This window comes from Ruditapes philippinarum, unplaced genomic scaffold (assembly GCF_026571515.1).
Source record: "Ruditapes philippinarum isolate M1 unplaced genomic scaffold, ASM2657151v2 ctg2458_1_1_1_1, whole genome shotgun sequence".
NCBI lineage: Eukaryota > Metazoa > Mollusca > Bivalvia > Venerida > Veneridae > Ruditapes > Ruditapes philippinarum.
In genome coordinates this window covers 303164-323589 of record NW_026862651.1, presented here as the reverse complement: position 1 = coordinate 323589, position 20426 = coordinate 303164, and the positions used below count along the sequence as shown (strand labels likewise).

General features: G+C 31.3%; 1 protein-coding gene across 1 annotated transcript; it reads left to right on the top strand.

Moving 5' to 3' along the window:
- Nucleotides 1–1757: 1757 nt before the first annotated feature.
- LOC132719729 (elongator complex protein 3) lies at nucleotides 1758–19695 on the top strand. The gene is made up of 15 exons (XM_060703578.1): nucleotides 1758–1897; nucleotides 3911–4016; nucleotides 4209–4299; nucleotides 4684–4731; nucleotides 5182–5316; nucleotides 7110–7178; nucleotides 7866–8020; nucleotides 14221–14301; nucleotides 14836–15043; nucleotides 15724–15796; nucleotides 16057–16177; nucleotides 17247–17403; nucleotides 17884–18111; nucleotides 18464–18545; nucleotides 19045–19695. Exons 1-15 carry the CDS (start codon nucleotides 1876–1878, stop codon nucleotides 19119–19121), a joined length of 1653 nt encoding a protein of 550 aa, XP_060559561.1. The 5' UTR covers nucleotides 1758–1875; the 3' UTR covers nucleotides 19122–19695.
- Nucleotides 19696–20426: the final 731 nt, after the last annotated feature.

Genomic DNA, 20426 nt, shown 5'->3' with positions numbered 1-20426 from the left:
TAATTCTAGGAACTTGTGCATGAAGTGACATTTCAATAAAGGAAACTATCAATTTCAAAATGACAACATGGTTCTAATGAAAAACAAATAAGTTTTTACAGTTTCATAAAGCATACCATTGCTCGATCATACCTCTGTTCAAACATACTATTTTGAAAGTGGTACAGCCACATTTATTGAGACAATTATAAGAATGAAGTAATCTGGCTATTAAGATGGGAATAACTGATTAATTGCATATTTTATATCAGAACTATGCATTTACAAATGGATGATCTATTCACATTTATTTTTCCCATTGATCTAACTACTGATAATTATGCACTGGTTATTGTAATATGGCCCACAATCTACAGAGTGCAGTGCAGTGGATAGCGGGATAAATAAGTTTTTCTATTCCATCTTCCCTGAAGTGCCCGGTCTATGCTATCATATCATTCTGGCACTAAAATAGTGGGAGTTATGTGCAGTGTGTGAATATACATGTATAATGGTGATTATATCAACTTATGGCCTTTAATGAGTGATGGACTGTCAAAATAAATCATGTATTGACTACTACTTGCTGAAGAGTCCCTGAAGGGTACTTTTTAGGGTAGAACACTTAATTACAATAAACTGGTATGTTAATTTATCAGTTAATATTTAAAATATTAATTACATACAATTTTGAAGATACTCAATATAGATGCCATATCATTATATTTATAACGAAGCATATCTATACTTTATTTGAAAACAATCCTATAGATTCTTATTTGAATAACATTGCTTGTTTTTAACTTCAATTATGCCCCTATCATTCATTAACAAACATTTATATTTGAATTTTTTTTTTTAACTATTTGAAACTGGTATTTCTATATTCTATACATGTCTCCTCCTACAGGTACCAGGTATATTCTGTCTGAATTTCATAACTTGAAACTGTATGTAATACACAATATAAGTTATTTTAATATTCGTTGTATATTTCTCCGTCACATTTTGTACTGTATGTTACACGTTTAAGTTCTGAACTCTATTTTTTTCCGAACAGCTGAGTACAGTTTAGCACTGTCAACTAAGCGAAACAATGGTGTCCTTTTAATTCATGGTTTTAAAACAGTCATTTCATTTATTTCAAATAAAAAAAACTCTCTAGTTTTTCTCTTCTATTCTCAGTCTCCACATTTCTCTCTACATGTAGCCTCTTCACAATACCAAAGAAAACAATTCCCCAAGCAGTTGTAACACAGTAATGTCAACGCAGTTATAAACAAGATGCTACATATGGAACATGGTTTCCTTTCCAGGAAAAATCCTGTTAGATACAGTATGATAAACATTGCATGATTATACAGAAGTGCTGGATTCACTGGCTTTGGAATGAGAAGTACAGGAATGAGCCACTGCAAACAGTACATTTTCGTTTTTTGAGCAGTTTGTTTTGCGTTTTCACGATCAGTTGTTCTAGATGTAATGATTTCGTTCGCTTCAAAATATGTTTAGGTCAATAGATAGCCTAAATTAGAAAGATTTGTGCACGTTGCATATATAAATTGTTGTGTGGCATTTCACAAATTTCACATTTTTCTTTCCGTGTTTTTGTTTTTCTTTTGGCATAAAGCTATCTTCAAATTTTAAGAATTAGATCCGTATTCATTAAAAATAATATGAAAACTATTTCTCCTAAGCTTTTTATGCATTTTATGTTGTTTTTTTATATGTATTGATTATTTTTGTATGAGTTTTTAATTATATGATTTTTCAATTTCTTCATTTGAAAATACGAATAAAATACTTAAAAATTGGTGATGGAGGTCAAGGTCTTATTTCTCAACATGTCATCAAATTAACTATTTCTAATTTTACTTCTTTATAAAAGCTTTGACAATGGGGAAAAATAGGAAGAGAGGTTAATTTTTCCACTTGTATTTATCTATTTGATTGTAAATGCTTAAAGTATTTGAGAGTGAATGATATTGTAAATGTTACATATTTTCGCGATGTATTTGTTTTGAAAATAGCAAGTGTAGTTTTAAACACTGCATTTTGTGCTACAGAAATTGCTTAAAGCGTATATATTAATGTATAACAAAGTTTCCAAAGTAACAAATGTTAAATCCCTAAGCTTGAGACGTTTCCTCAAAACATTTGGTGTGTGGGGGGGGGGGGGAATCGGACCCATATGTCTCGGATTGACCAGACCCTGTCAACTGCAAATAAAAATATTTCAACATTTTATCACAGATTGGGCATCCATGTTGATTATAAAATTTGCCAAACCATTTCCAGACAAATGGAAAAAAACCCAGTTACCATCAAGTCTAAATTGTATTTTTAAAAGTAAAGTTTGCAGACTCTGAAACACATTCTTGTCCAACCAATAGGAGAAGTGTTCCTATCTTTATGTTTGCGCTGTTGTTCGTTAAGCATTCTGAGGTGAGGCGAGATGCACATTAAATACAGTTTGTGTTCCAACTCTTAAAAACGCAGTGTAGATGAAAACTCTTCTTGTTTTGAATGGACAGGACACACAATTTACTTTCTATATCAATTTTGATGTTATTTAAGATATCATAATTGATTAAATGTACATTTGTTCTTATTTAATCAGAAAGATAATTTAATATTTTGCGATTGACACCCAAAATCTGGTGGTAAAGATAAATTAAAAGTTTAAATTGGCATAAAAAATACCCAGGATATCATACATGTACATGTTTACTTTTGTGCCCCCACTTTAGGGGAGGCATTTAGATTTACCCTTGTCTGTCTGTCCGTCCTTCCGTTCTCTTTTGTGTTTATATACACGTAACTAAAAAGTATTTGACCTAGAGTCATGAAACTTAACAGGAATGTTGATCAGCATGTGTACTTATGCACCTTGGGGTTTGCTTGTGGATTTATCCAGTATTTGTAAAGTTCTTGCCCTTTACTTAGTAAAAGATTTTTGGTTTCAACTTGTGGCACATGTAGTCCAAAAAACATTTGACCTAGAGTCATAAGAATGACAGAACCATGGCATGTGTGGGCACCTGTGTCCTAACTCCTTAGGACAAATTTCTAGTTTTTGTCTGCAATCTTTATTTTATTGAGACTTGATTGCAATTGGGAATTTTTAATTTTAATATGAAAATTAAATCAAACCAAGGTTATGACTGAGACAGATGTCCAACACAGTCATGTTGAAATGTTAAAAATTACAAAATTTGTCAAACGCTTGAACTGTATCCTATAAATAACTCTAAATTTTGAGTAATGCAGAATGCAAAAATTAAGTATAGAAAACCCAACATTATGCAGTAGAGAGTTGGTCTTCAGGCTCGAAGAATTTTTTAGGGTCACCCTGCACCCTATTAATATACTCGCCTTTCACAATATACACTTGTCCTGAATTTTGACTGACAAAAGTAGTTAAAATAAAAAACACATGACTTAGAGTTACTATTTACCAGTCTATATCGGAATAATTCGCTTTATTCAATAACATATTGTTTATAATAATTTTCATACTTTTAATATAACTAAAATCTTTGGCATAGCCTGTATCCTTATTTCATTCAAATTCTAACACACTCAAAATCTAATGTACATGGCTTTAGAATCGGTCTTATTGCTAAGTATAAAACTTTATCGAAGGCTATGTATTAAACAATGATGTCAAATGCAGCTGTTGTTACAGAAGGGGAAGGCGGTAATCGATTCAGCATACACATTCAGTAAAGTTTTATACTTAATAGCCATGAGGTCTATTTCCAGGTCAATTACCCTATTAGAAAATTTTGCAAAAGAGAGTAATGGTTCTTGAGGATTGTACTCTTCTCAGTTACATATATTCAACAGGACACCAACTATCATAAAGATTAAATGTTCCTTCTTTTTAGTTAAAAATTTCTTGCTTGTAACTTGTTCATTTTTTTTTTAGAAATTGTGAGTGCTTCAAAGGAAGAGTTGTTGGTTATCACTGTGTCTGAGATTGTCAGTGAACTTATTAAAGCACATGAACAAAACAAGGATGTTAATTTAAACAGGTATTTATTTTAATTTTTTATTTGTAACTCTAGGAAATTATTTATTATCAATATGTGTACATTAATAGGAGCGATAGTTGTGTAGCTTATTTAACTTTTGGTTAAGTCGTTGTATTGTTTTTTTTTCTTTTTTAAATGATTTTCAGTTACTTGACTACTTTGTAAAGATGAATAATGCATATCTTGTTTCAGAGTGAAATCAAAGATTGCAAGTAAATATGGTCTTCCTAGCCAGCCAAGATTGGTTGATATCATAGCAGCTGTTCCACAACAGTATAAAAAGGTAGTACATGTACATGTACATAAATTATCCAAGTATAAAGGTTAATGTTTGATTCCTAATTAAAAAAATACTTGGTCTAAAAATCACATTAGTAAGGGTATGTCAATCTATAATGCTATATATCTTTATTTAAGAATGTCATGTTAGCTCCATACTTCAAAGTTAAGTTGTATAATCTAAAACATGTATTGTTGTATTCATTGTGATAACACTTATTACTTAATATATGGATAGTAACATGACTGTTAAGTTCAAATTGATAGAAAATGAGGTACTTCAGGTATAAATTTTAGAGTTTAATTGATGTCTTATTTTAAATTTTCATTTTATAAGTAGTTCCATCTATTTTTTTTTTATCTATGACATTTTTATTTATAATTGTAGGTGTTGCTACCAAAGCTTAAAGCAAAACCAGTGAGAACTGCTAGTGGTGTATGTATCTATATTCAAAACATGTATTGTTAAACTCTTACTTTTGTTAACATTTCAAGAGAAATCTGGAATTTAAAACTAGACATGATTTTCCTTTTAATAATTCCAATATAACAACAACTTAAAATGTATGTGTCCTAGAGTGAGAAAAATGTGCAGCCTGACTGGGACACAAACATACATGACATACACCCCCACTATGAATACATCATTGAATTTCTCAGGGTTACAGAGCAATGTGAATGAAACTCTGACATATGAATTTTGTTGGTAAAATATATTTACATGTATATAAATTCAGTCACATGTAAATAACGTTCAATAATTCTTCTTACATGAATTATATATTGGATATATTTTTACATGGTACTAGTTTTGCATTATAATTTCATTCACTAATAATTAGAATATTCAATATATTCGCATTTAATATGTATTTAAATTTTGTAGATTGCTGTTGTTGCTGTTATGTGTAAACCTCATAGATGTCCACATATTGCAATGACTGGAAATATCTGTGTGTATTGTCCTGGAGGTCCAGATTCAGATTTTGAGTATTCTACGCAGTCATATACTGGTTATGAGGTAACAGAATTGTTTAAAAACGTCATATTTTGTAAGGTTTTAAATGTAATTCCATTCCACAATATTGGTTGAGTTATTTAGTTTTGTACATATATTCTTAAATAAACTTCCAATATCCTGCCATGATATATACACAGTGATTAATCTAGATGTGCGTCTTGCGTAAAATACGCATAAAAATCGAAAAAGACGCACAGTTTCAAAATATGTGCGTTCAATTTGACGCATGCAAATCAGGTAGTTTATAATCCAAAATATCATGATAAGTGATTTCTATGTACCATTTGATTACTTTGATTTCATCAGTTGAATAATTTTTCAATTTCTTAAGTTGAATAATTTAATTTCCGATGATTACAGGTGCAGGACGAATCCCCCATTTGCTTGAAACGTTAAATCCCAAGCAATTGTTGCTTGTGATCGGTAACCGCCCATTATCGGCATTAGCCAATCAGAGCGTCCATGAAATATGCAGAGATCTGCCTGCGCCATTGGCGCTAACAAATGAGAATGGCACAGGAAAATCGTCAGCATGTTATTTAGTCATCTAGACAAAACTGGTACCAACAGCAAAAGGTTACCCATTCCCCTGTAATTACGCATATTCTTGAGTTTGTCCATTTCCCTATATCATTTTCCAAGTTATCTACTTACCTTATCCCTTTCCCACACAGATAAGCATTTCTACTACCGCATTTCCACTACCGTAAATTTAATCCAATAAAGCAAACAAAAAATCATTAATCTACTTAATATTTTAAATAATTATCGGTAACTGAAAAAAAGTGTTGCTATTTTATGAAATGCTGTTAGTTACAGGTGTGCAAATTGATTTCCCCTAAGGTCACTCAAGTTTACGCGGAGTGTAAAAAAAAAGAAAAAAATGTCTATTACGTCATCAGAATATTTGACAGGGTGATTAACCAATCAGGGAAACATTGTGCATGACTTTTTTTCATGATCAAAAGGTCTGTCTGTGTATGCTTTCTACACAGAGGCAAAAGTCGTCAGTATGTATACAGTGTGACAGGGACATTTTGTGCAAATTACAAACAATTAAAATGGATAATGCACAGTATTAGACATAAGTTAAACCGGATTGGTTTTGGGCTAACAAAAGCGCTCTTCCTGTAAGGTCGGAGCTGTGTTGCATGTATTAGTAAGAAAATATAAATTATGCAAATTAGATTTTTGAGCAGCCAATAAAAATTGTTTTGCCTGCAATTAATATTAGTACCAAAAATAACTTTTTTTATACACTTATTTAATTACTTAATCCCTTGTTATAAAAACATGCAAATCATGTCAAGGATCTGCTATTAAAAAAAAAATTCTGCTAAGACGCATTTATTTTGCTACATGACTCATTGATTTTGCTACAGGACTCATTGTTTTCAAACATGTGCGTCATCCGATGCATTGTAAGGAATTTCTAGATTAATCACTGTATACATATATTGATATTATTACAAAGGAATGTAAACTTCTGGTGTGTTGATCAATTAATGCAGATGTTCAAATTTTCAGCCTTGATAACAGCATATAAAATATACTAGCACATTTTTTAGCATTAAAATAAATCCTATATATCAGTATATAACTAAGTTGTAAGCCTGAGATATAAGATGATCGGATGGTCCTTGTTAACAGGCTTAATTTATTGCTATTCAGTACGTATATTTTGAATTTTCTCTCAAAATGATGAATGGTTTAATCCAAAGTTAAAAAAAGATGGACAATTCCATTTAAGATATATAGCAGGGTATTGGATAAAAAACTTTCTTTTTTTTCAGCCAACCTCAATGAGGGCAATAAGAGCCAGATATAATCCCTATCTCCAAACAAGACATAGAGTCGAACAGGTAGTTCTATACAATTTATACAATTTATACAATTTACTTCTCAGAAACCATAATAGTAGTCATTATTACAGTAAAGAATTCTTATCACTTGCCCATCACTGCTGTGGGTTCAAATCTTGTCAGGGACTTTTGATTCCTTCTAGAGTGAAAGCTATCCAGCTAGCTTAAGGAGTATCGGTGGTTCTACTCAGGTACTTAAATGTGCCTGGAACAATGCACGGAGGTGCATCTGAGGTATTCCTCTACAAGTAAAGCTGGAAAGTATCCCATACAACCTATACTTTGTTGGTGTGACGTAAAGTTCAACCAAAAAAAAAAATACTTTTTTAATACTTTATTAAGTATATTCTCTCCACTGACTGAAATAATGAGAAACAAATGTTGCTGCTTGATACATATAATTCATTAGGATACATCAATTTTGTTTTTATTCAGTGATTACATTTTGGGTTTGAGGTTTTGCAAACTGTCTAATTGCATGAAAGGGTAGTTAAAATTGGAATTTTAGTCTGCAATGTTCACTTATATATTGTATAATATGAAATCACACCCTTCCAGTTTGATTGCTTTATTGTCTTGTCATTTCATAAATAAGTTCCATTTTGATGAATACAGAAATTAACAGAAATTATGATATAGGAGGATATATTCTTTTTCACACTAGTTTTAACTATTGATCATTAACAGTTAAAGCAGCTTGGACACAGTGTAGATAAGGTGGAGTTTATTGTGATGGGTGGGACATTCATGAGTTTACCTGATGATTACAGGGACTATTTTATCAGAAATCTCCATGATGCGTTATCAGGTCACACTAGCAGCAGTGTGGATGAGGCTGTCAAGTATGAACTTCTTTTATTTTGAATTTACTTTTGATTTAAACATATTTTATTGCTCCTTTTTTACACATTTATAACATTATATTATCATAGTATAAATACAAAAGTAGCAAAAGGGTTGAACCACAAGTTCTTACAACATCAGCAAACGGTTCTTCCCTGATATATTGAATTATCTAATAATAATAAGACAGTTACAAACCAAAATGTATGATAGTAGAGCAATTAGGGAAAAATGCACAAGGAGAAAGAAGAAGAAAAGCATTACATAAAAGGAAGAGAAAAAAAAAAAAAAAAAAAAAAGGGGGGATAGAGTTCAGTAAGTAGGGATATCAATTGATCGTTGGCAAGTTAGTCCAGATAATATAAAAAATTAAGATTCCAAATCTACACGATAATTTAATTAAATAATTGTACCTTATCAAAAATAAATAAGTTATTTCTCATCAGAAAGAGATTCTTTTCCAAACAAAAGGTCTTTACGCTTAAAGGATGGAAACTGCGAGTTGAGCGGAATAACTGCACTCTTAATTTCGTTATATTGGGACATTTAAAAAAGTAATGTTCGGCATCTTTCAATACTGGATGTACAATAGCTACAAAGTGAGTTATCTCGTAGATGATTTTTTACAAAGATCCGCATTAAGATTACTACATTCGTTTCTAATACGTGCATGGTAAACAGAATTAAACTTCGATCTCCGTATACAAAATATTTAGGAAGCAGTATGTGGTTTAATAAATTTCTTTGAGACGAGATTTAAAAAATATTAAGAGAAGCCGCATGTCTAATATGATTCATCCAAATTGTTCCATAACTCTATGGATGAAGGAATGAAAGATTTTGCGAATATTTGTGTTCTCCGTGCGATTGTCACATAGTTGTTATCATTTCGGAGGAAGTATGGAGTAGAATTAGCGACACTATTTGGGAAAAGATTTAGTTAAGTAGCTTGGAACATTGTTTTGATGGGCTTTGTAAACTATTATTAATTTTTGCATAATTCTTCTATCCGACAAAGATACCAGCCAATTTCTCTAAGTAAATGGTCTATAGATACCGATCTAGTTAGGCCTGTGACAACACGCGCTGCTTTCATATTGCATCTTTTTCAAGAGAATGTTTATCATTTTCATTTACAGCCATCCCAAACAGTGGAGGCATATTCGAGGATTGGTCGCATATATGATAAATAAATTTGATTTAATGTATTTCGTTTGAGTTTAAATTTTCAATGATTGCATTGAGGCTTAGAACTTTAGAAGCTGATGTCATAATATTATTAATGTGTTTCGTGCCATTTTCCATCTTCACTCAATTGTAAGTCCAAGATGTTTATGCGTTTTTTACATAAGTAAGTTGGGTATTTTTCAAAGAATAGAGAAGGGCGTTGTTCATCATTTAAGGAAAAAAAAACATTAACTTCTGTTTTATCTGGATTAAATTTTAATTAACCACTTATGGGACCATTCTTGAAGAGTATGTAGATCGGTATTTAATGTGTTTTCTATAAAATTCATATTTGCTAGAGGAAATCGACAAACGAACTATCATCTGCAAAGAGGCGGGTTATGCTTAATAGATTATCCGCAATATCATTAACGTAGATTAGAAATAGCAACGGACCCAGGACTGATCCCTGGGGAACGCCCGCAGTAGTTATTTTCTCACTTGAAGAAAGTTGAATTTACAAAAACTTTTTGGTGCCGATTTAAAAGATAGTTGCTCAACCAATTTAATATATCGCCATCAATACCGTATTGCCGCAATTTAAATATAAGCCCTTTGTGCCATACCCTATCGAATGCTTTCGAAAATGTCACAAAATATCATACATGTAGATTGTTTTTTGTCAAAGGCTTGAGTAATTTGATGATAAATATCAATAAGTTGAAAAACGGTGGAATGACCCGGTAAAAACCCAGACTGTTGGTGATATATAAGATTATTAACATGTAAATGATTATAAATGTGCTTAAAAACAATTCGCTAAAATACTTTACCTTACACAACTTATTAGAGAAATGGGTCTATAATTCATAGGCATGTTTTTACTGCCCTTTTTATATATTGGCATTACAACTGCTGATTTCCATGAATTAGGGTAAATATTTTCGACTAGAGATCTGTTAAATAAAATACCTAGTGGAGCACAGACAGAATATCTTGTTTCTTTTTTTAGCAATTTTATGACTAATTTCATCTGGTCCACTTGCTTTATTTGTAATTAACGTTATTAAGATATCACTTATTTCCTGATCGCTTATTTGTAAACTAGAAAATTTGACATTACTTTTAGAAACAAAATCTGGTAGGGGAATGGGTGTCGTCTACAGTTGAGACTGAAACAAAATAATCGTTAAGACAATTTGCTTTTTCTAGATCGGTGAAGAAGTAAGTTTTGCCAGGCGAATTTTTCTATGTAAAGTGGGGGAATACTCTCACAACCTTTGTTTTTCTTTAATTAACATTTTTACGGTTTTCCAATATTGCCTGGGATTATTACAATTAAGATCAGATATAGAAAGTTCTAAGTTATTATAAAACTTCTCCTTTGCATGTTTAATCATATTGCTCACTTTATTTCTATACCGTTTGTATATTAACCAGTCAGATTCTTTATTTGATCTAATTGCTTTACATTTCTGTCTATCCCGTTTACGACTCATATTTCTTATTACTGAATCATACCATGGTTTATCCATAGGCCTTATTGTGATGATATTTGTAGGTATACATTGTTGAGCTAAATTATGGAACCTTTTTGTAAACAAGTCACAGGCTTCGTCAATAGTATTTAAATTTAGAAAAGACCAATCAGTTGTGTTAATTAATTCATTAAACTTTACAAAATCCGCTCGTTTGTAGTTCCATATACGTCTCTTATAAGGTATAGAGGGTAAATGGGAAGATTTAATAAATACATACGTTCCAAAATGGTCACTTATTTCTTTTGAAGTGCAATGAATTCCTGACGTTAAAACAGTTAAATTATTTGAAATTACTATTGGATCTAATAGGGTTGATGTTCGAGCAGTAACACGTGTTGGATCAGTAATAATATTACGCATACCATTTAATAATAAGATATTTCGAAGATTATAATTACTCGAATTTAGTTGGTCTTCGTTTATATCACCAAGAATTGTTATGTTTGGGCAAAGTTCAAAAGCCTTTTCTATACACAAGTTCATTTTATCCCAGTAATCATTAGTATAGTTTGGAGGTCGATATGTAGTACATATCAAAATTCTTTCTTGCGTTTTTCTTATTTCAACCCAAACAGACTCTTCAAAAAAAGTTTCGAGATCATTTAGTCTTTTTGAGATAAATTTATCAGATACATATATAAGCATTCCGGCAGAATATGAATTACCGTCTTTTCTATACAAATTACTATATCCGTCTAGAGAAATTGAAGAGTCAATGACATTATTACTTAAGTGAGTTTCTGTGAAGCATAAAATATCGTAGTCTAGCCAATTATCAGAAATGAAATTCATTTTGTTGCGAATGCTTCGTATATTTTGGTGAAATATGGAAATACAGGTTTGAATTTGTATCTCACTATCAGGGCCAGGATTTATTTCTACATCTCCGCATAACATTATCTTTAAAAACATAAAATTTGAACTGAAATTGGTTTCGCATAACGAACTATTTTGTGTCGCGGATGGTCTTTAAGTAGGCTCTTTTACTGTTATTTAAATGATAAAATTTCTTATAAAAGAATGAGCAGACCAGAATTAGCCATATTTGTAACGAGCGAAATATCAACCTAAATAATTTTGCACAAAAATGAAACAGTACGAATTTCTCACGATAAGAAACAGAGTTACGTTCTGAACTTATTGCCACACAATTAAATAATCCGATTGCCGCCCGATATGAATTTAGGCAATTACCCATTTGGATATTTAAGCAGGTAACAATAATGTGAAAATGACAGCAATACAGACATTAACTGAGTATACAGTCTTAATAACCCTAACAAACTGAACTCTATAGGATAGAAAAAGAGATAAACGGAAAAAAATGACAAATGTCAGAAATAAAAGTATTGTAGAAAACATAATGCTTCTTGTTGTTCTACTGATTGTAAGAAGAGGAAAATATTAGGGAGAGAAAAAGTTGATTACTTAACATTTTTAGTATAGAAAAATATGGAAAAATTTAATTCTTCAATTGAACAGTTTCTTTGTTTCATAAAAATATAGATAATAAAATAATCACCAGCTTATTCAAAGGAAAATTTCATAACAAAAATTTACTGCTGGAATATTCTAATCAGAATAATTAATGACAATAATAAACAGGTAGAAAGGAGAAAGAAAAGTAGAACATGAAAATTTAGCTAATATCTATCAATGTAACAATATAAGAATTTTTCACACATACATACATACACACACGCACGCACGCACGTACGCACATACGCACTTATATACATACATGAGTGAAACACACACACACACACACACATAAATATTTACAAGTTTGTTTTGTTTTTGTTTTCAAAATAAAACATTAACCTAGTTGCGGGAGCCACGATTGAAATATAATAATTTTCATCTTAAAGTCAACATTATTACATTTCAATATAATACAATGAAAACGTTGCATATACACAAAAATATGAGCACTGTATACAATCCAAATCAATACACATTTCTAAAAATAACAAAATAAGACTGATTTGAATACCATGCACATTCACGATTTGCACGTGTCAGTTGGGATTTTATCAATGAAATTCCATAGTAATTTTTAAAGTGTACGTTTACAACTTCTGTTTGATTGGCTGAGCACTGTGCAACAATAATTTTGATTTGTTGACAATATTTTTACAAGGTGTGTTTCCCGAAAGAGTGTTTTAATGAATTTTTTAAGGAAAAATTATTGGATTATAGAGTAAAATAACATTGCTATTATTTTATACTTGTTAAGAAAAGGAGAAATACTACTAAACATATTCAAACTATTGAAACGTGTGATGATTGTAATTATAGCATATATACATTATATATATCGCGAATGTGTAGTAAAATATCAAGAGTTACATGTATATGGATTATAAATAGGACTTCTTGGAACACACAAGGTGAGCGCATTAGCACTTAATTACAATATTATAAGATTTTATCTTGTTGCATTAACAGTTCAGATCGAAAAGTCAAATGAAAATTTGTGTAAAAGAAGTACTTGTATTTAATATATATCTGTTCATTTCAAATAACTTCTGTATGATCAGTATGTTCAAGAATTATGCAGCGTTAGTTGTCTTTCAATCACATACTTGTAACAGCGTTAATTGGGCACATTGATTTTCACAAATCCTTCCAGGGATTTTCCACCATTGCCTGAAAATGATTCTCTGGGTCTGGTACAAAGTTCTCTATTTCATTGATTTCTTTAACTGGTCTACGTTTACCTTTTTCGCACTCTTTATAGAAGATCTTGCCATCCAGCGTCCAATACGAGTGAATATTTTTTTCTCTGCGGAGTTGTGATAGTTTTTGCACAATGCGTTGCCGTTCATGAGTGAGGTCTTCAGAGATAAATACATTAAACTCAGGTGTTTTACATTGTTTGAGTGCCTTTTTATTACTGTAGACTAGATCTTTGGTTCTGTATGAATTGAATTTCACAATGATTTGACATTTCTTATCTTTAACTTTTGAAGTTTTGAATTTACTTATTTGAAGAACTTACAGTTTTACTAAGGTTATTTGATGCAATTTTGTAGATTGGAGTCATAAGGCAATTCTTTGTATTAAGTTTTGATAAAAGAGATATTTTAGATATTGATACCATGTGAAAGAATTGATATCATTTATAGGAGATTTTTAATAAATAGCCCAAGTCGATTGTTATATCTACAAATCTTGGGCTTTTGAGTCCTTGGCAAATGACATTTTCCTAGTTTTGTTAGTTAACAACAACATGTCTCTTGGCATTTGTACTCCACCACTCTTTCAATTAATATGTGCAGAGAAGTTAGTAGCTATTTGTGGAAAATAGGTCAGTACTTGAACTGGATTTTGGAATACTCACTGGGTATCTGTCAACTTACTGAGTGTCTGTTAAAATTCTGTTAAAGCCAACAAAAAAAAGCAAATTTTATATGTTATATTCAGTTTGCACTGTCAGTGGCTTGAATACCACTTCAAGACAAATATATACTAACATTAATTTGTTACAGATACTCTGAAAGAAGCAAGACAAAATGTATAGGCATCACCATAGAAACACGACCTGATTATTGTCTCAAAAAACACACAAGGTTAGTGATTGTTTTAGATTTAAAATTGTTTTAGATATAAAATTAATATATAGATTAATATGGAAAAGAAACTTTATGTTATAAATAAATTTCCTTCTATTCAAAACTCTGCAAAATCTTGGGTTTACTGTATCTTGCTGCTAAACTCAATAGGGAATGCATTGGATTTTTAATACAGGGGTCTGCTGATGCAAGATGAAAATTCTTTATGACTATTGATTTTTAACATTGATCAAATAATCATTTATTTCTCACTGCATATACAAAAAATCATGGGAGATAAGTAGCAAGGTGAAATTTCTTCATGACAATTGATCTCTAACATTTGTCTCCCACTGCTTAGAGATAAGTTGTTGGTCTCTTTCAGAGAAATTGGTAAATATTTGTCAGTTTTCTAAGAAAGCTGAACTGCCGAAATCTGACTAAAAATGTGTTAAAATTGATATATAAATAAACAAACAGAAAGGTTATCCTAGTTTGTTTTCCTTTGAATTTTCTGTATTTATATATTATTATGGTGTATTGTTTTTGCAGTGATATGTTAAAGTATGGTTGTACAAGATTGGAGATCGGTGTACAGAGTGTGTACGAGGATGTGGCTAGAGATACAAATAGAGGTCACACAGTACGAGCAGTGTGTGAATCTTTTCATATGTCAAAGGATGCAGGATTTAAAGTGGTCGCACATATGATGCCAGATCTGCCAAACATGGGCCTAGAGAGGGATATAGATCAATTTATTGTAAGTTATACAACGATCCTTACTTTGTCCTAATGTGTTTGAATTTTTCTAGAGAACTGCATTATTAAAATACTGTTTTTCTTTTTCAAAGAAAATGTTCGATAATAAGAAAGGTGAATGCTGTTGCTGGAGCATAAACAATCTCCTCTGAGCATAATTGTAACATTTGACAAGAGATTCAACCTGACTTGGACAGATCAATTTTGCCCTAGCTTATATTGTCAGGATTTAGTAGTTTTGTTATTTTTCTATAGTATTATGGCCTTTTGTTTTTTTGGAAAACCTGGTTTTGTGACAATTTCCTGTCACTTGTAAGTCAATGAATGGTTCACTTTTGTATTGACTGTAGACTTTCTACCTTCTCCTTGCTTATGATCCTGTAAATGCTGAAGTGGAAACATTATCTTTCGTCCATTGATCTTAATAAAAAAAATATTAAATTGACTTAATGCAAGTCAAATGACTTTTGACATACATTCATACTTAGAGGCTCTTATTACATTCAAGCTTGAATATTTTCTGTTTAAAGTTATTATTTCTTTATTAGTTTCTAGCCAACTAAAGTTTAAACATGTATTCAAATTAAACAAATAAAAAAAGTATGACATAAATATAGATACATGTAGAACATTATTTGTTTGTTCAAATTGAAACAATTTTTACATTAATTTTTATTACAGGAATTCTTTGAAAATCCTGCATTTCGGCCTGATGGTTTAAAAATCTACCCAACTCTTGTGATAAGAGGAACAGGTATAAATATGCTTTTTAATATTTAAAAGTTAATTGTTAAATAAAATAAAAGTTTTGTATATTGACTGGTATGTATTCATTGCCCCATTTTTACTGGTAATATGTGACAATGTTATGAGTGTTTTGAATTTTATATTTCCAGATACATGTACAATGTTCTTTATGTAAGGTTTTAAATTTTTTAAGTTCTTATTTCTATTCACCAAAACCTTCTGTAATATACATAAAATAATATGTTTATAAACTACTAATATTTACAGGTTTATATGAATTATGGAAGACTGGCAGATATAAGAGTTATCCCCCTTCAACTTTAATAGATCTTATAGCAAGAATTCTTGCCTTGGTTCCTCCATGGACAAGGGTATACAGAGTGCAAAGGTACAGTATATATACAGGCCAAGTTTAAAATATTTTTGAGGTGGGCGTGTTGTGTAAAACAATTGCAAGGTAATTCTTGAATTGGCAGAACATGTATTGAATGAGGTGTTTTCCCATATAAAAATAAAGATTCCTGTGTGACTCTTATCTTACTTGATCGTAAAGTCTTTCTCTTAGCAATAAATGCATATTCTACAAAAAAGTACTGGTTAAAGTGTCATATAGTTTTATAATTTAACCCTTTCCCCCATGAGCATATTGTGGAAAATGGCCGTTTTCACTGAAAAGCCTCCTGTTACAAGTTCAAAATGCTATGAAACTATGAAAAATGCTTCAATACTAATCAAACTTGGCACAAATGTTGACTGGACCATTGCCTTTGTAACGACATGCTCAGTCTTAAATTTCCTGTTACCATGGCAACGAGGGGGCATCTCAAAATTGCCCAAAATCACTATTTTGCCTCGATTTTTTCCATCAAAATTTATTTCAAAGTGCTGCAACTTCTCAAGGGATTGAGATAGAGTCAAACGCTTTTCAGCGTTGGTTACACGTTACATTATGATCGACCTGGGGTCATTTTTAGCCTCTCATAAGTCCAAAATTTTCTTGGCAATGAGGGGGACTCCGCCGCCCTTCAAACCCCCCTAACAGAAGGGGGCACATCCCCCTTCTGGCAACCCCCTGATGTATCTTTTGGATGGGGGGCGGCGCCGAAAAAGTGCTCAATTTTTTTAGCAACATTTCTCAAACGAAAACATGTGTTTGGGGCCCAAATAGGACATTTTTTCACTCATTGAGGCCTAAAAGGGGGGGGGGGGGCGAAAGGGCGTTGTTTCGCGTATATATTGGGTAAAGGGTTAAAACATCTTATGAAAAAAGTATATGAAAGCCCCATGTAGTATTAACTTTATTATAGTAGTTATTAAATTGTTGTCTTACACATATTTGTAATGTTGAAAATTTTGAGTACTCAAGTTTTTTCAAATAACATCTAGTTTATATTTTTAAAAAAATATTTGAAATATTTAAAAATCTTTCTAAATCATACATATATAATGTATTACAGAGATATACCGATGCCGTTGGTGAGTTCTGGTGTTGAACATGGTAATCTTCGTGAGCTGGCTCTTGCGAGGATGAAAGATCTAGGAACTCAGTGTAGAGATGTTAGAACTAGGGAAGTTGGCATCCAAGAAATACATCATAAAGTTAAACCATACGAGGTATACTTATAGCATATGTTGAATAAATAACAAAATCTGTTCCTTGTATAAAGTTATGACCAAAAAATGTTTATTTACAGTCGTGCAATGCACATAGACAACTCACTTAAAACAGTAGGAGGGATTGTTTTTATCCTGCTACTGTCTATATTATCAGCCAGATAAACTTGTCTATCTCCAGCCATTACATCACATGGTTAGTCTATGAAGACGTCACATGGTTAGCAACAAAACAAAACTACATGAAAAGGCTGTTTAATCAGGGAAAAAGTAAAGATTAAACCATTTAAATAATCTAAAAAAAAAAAACATGATTAAACTAGACAAAAGCAGGATAAATTGAATACATGGTTGTTGCCAAGATGGAGAAGGTTTATCTGGTTCGCTATCTTCATTTTGAATGGTACTTTTTACAAAAGTTTACATCACAGAGAAAAAGAAATAAGAGTGATACAAAAAATATTTCTTTTTTGTTATCAGGCTGAGTTGATAAGACGTGATTATGTTGCAAATGGAGGCTGGGAAACATTTTTATCATATGAAGACCCAGAGCAAGATATTCTTATTGGATTATTACGTCTTAGAAAGTGCTCAGAAGAAACATTCAGACCAGAGCTTAAAGGAGGTGTGTCAGTGGTTCGTGAGTTGCACGTTTATGGAAGTGTCGTTCCAGTACATGCACGAGATCCTACCAAGTTTCAACATCAGGTAATGAAATTAACTGCAGAAAATCCTTGAAAAATTGTAAATGTTTCATATACACTAAGCTGTGAATGATTATTTTGTTCATAAATACACATAAAATGATACATTGAAAGGACTCGCTTTCGTGTCTCAGATTCTAGATTTGTTCACTGTACTCTTTAAAAAAACTTAATGTAATTTTGATAACCAAATGTTCATCAGATTTCATTGTCAATTAATCTATAATTTCCTGTCAGTGGCATGGAATTCTTGTAAATAAATTGATGGAAAAGAGTGTTTCTGCTGAGCCTGAAATAATGTACAACATGAGACTTATATTAGGACATATAAACATTTTAATGCTGTTATATTACAGGGTTTTGGTATGTTATTGATGGAGGAAGCAGAGAGGATAGCACTAGAGGAACATGGCTCTCATAAAATTGCTGTCATCTCAGGTTTGTGGTTTACATTTTTATGTTATTGTCATTTATTTCAAGTTTTTCAACAAAATGACTTTTTGAGTCATTTTTACTTGAACTATTTTATAAGGGAAAAATTAAACATTGTACATGTACTACGTTTCTTTTTAAACCAGTAATTGTTAAAGTTAGGCTTAGCCTAGAAAAGCCTATTTTAATTCAAACATCAGATTTTACAATATACATTTTCAAAATATACATAAGATATTGAAAAAAGGTTATAATTTTTTCTAACATCTGATCATAGCTCAGGAATCAGCATCACTATATATTCTTTGTTTAAAACAGTAAAATTAAAATAACAAACTTATGTTTTATTTATGTAATTTAATTATACCTGTACTGGTTTCACAATATCATCAGGAGGATAATGTAAATATTAGTAGGAAAATTACATCAATTTATTTATGTTATTTATGTTATTCCTTTTTTATTTATTGATTTACAAATTATCATAAAAAAATAATCATTTCAGGTGTTGGTACCAGAAACTATTACAGAAAGATTGGATATGAACTTGATGGACCTTACATGTCAAAAACTCTTTTATAAAGTCACACATTTACATTATGGAAATAAAATGTTTAAAAGTGACCTGCATAAGGCTGCATCAACACTTGCACAAGCTTCTGTGAACAGATCATGGACAGATCAATATATGATCAACATACCTTTATGTTTAATGCTACAAATTCAAATGTTTTTTGATATATTGTTCTACCAGTGGTGCATTGCAAACATATTCATACGCACAATAAGACAATAATCTGTGAATGTTTTGCAACTGAAAGTTTACTTCAGATAATATTTGGGAACTAAAAGTTAACTTCAGATAATATTTGGCAACTGAAAGTTTACTTCAGATAATATTTGGGTATGGAAAGTTTACAGAAAGTTTTCTGCAGATAATATTTGGGTATGGAAAGTTTACTTCAGATAATATATGGAAACTGAAAGTTTACTTCAGATAATATTTGGGAACTGAAAGTTAACTTCAGATATAATTTGGGTATGGAAAGTTTACAGAAAGTTTTCTGCAGATAATATTTGGGTATGGAAAGTTTACTTCAGATAATATATGGAAACTGAAAATTTACTTCAGATAATATTTAGGAACGGAAAGTTTACTGCCAGACCTGGGGATGATTACATTGATTAGTAATTGATTTAATTACAATTACTTTCAGATTTTATTGTAATTGATTAATCTTGATTACTCAGACTTGCCTCTGTAATCAATTAAATTACAATTACTTTAAGAAAGTAATTGATTAATAATTGATTACATTCAATGTAAAGTAGAATCCCTACTTTAGACCACCCCTGAATTAAGACCACACCCTTAATAAGACTTTTTTACAAGGTTCTATATGTCAATGGTTACATGATCCAGAATTAAGAACAACCGCTCATCCAGTTTTAAGACCACCTGAATAAGTCCCAAATCTTGAATCTTGAATTCTTAATTTGACCCAACTATTGAGACCACTGATGTTAAAGTCGAATGTATATCAAAATCCCCTTGATCATAATCCCCTTGGTTGAAAAATGACATAGTGATCGAAATCCCCTCAACAGAAATGACCGGGTGTTCATAATCCCCTTGATGGATAGTCAAAATCCCCTTGGCAAAAATGATGGGGTGGTCAAAATCCCCTCAACTTGTGAAAAACAACCCCCTTTACTCAATATTCTTTTTCCTTTGATCTTTTGTCACTCCAGCTAAACTATTGTGTTACATAAAGAAATGTTGCAAACAGCAGTTACATTGAGTAGAGGAAAGAGTATGGAGTATACTTTAGCAATATAATACAGGTTATTTTTAAATACTCCAATGTTGTCATTTTCATGTTAATA

Bases quoted from the DNA above. Each gene is read 5' to 3' on its own strand.
- LOC132719729 (XM_060703578.1), top strand. From the start codon at position 1,876: ATGGGGAAAAATAGGAAGAGAG. The intron at 14,302-14,835 runs GTTAGTGATTGT...TTGTTTTTGCAG, and splicing joins TGTCTCAAAAAACACACAAG to TGATATGTTAAAGTATGGTT. The intron at 16,178-17,246 runs GTACAGTATATA...AATGTATTACAG, and splicing joins AGGGTATACAGAGTGCAAAG to AGATATACCGATGCCGTTGG.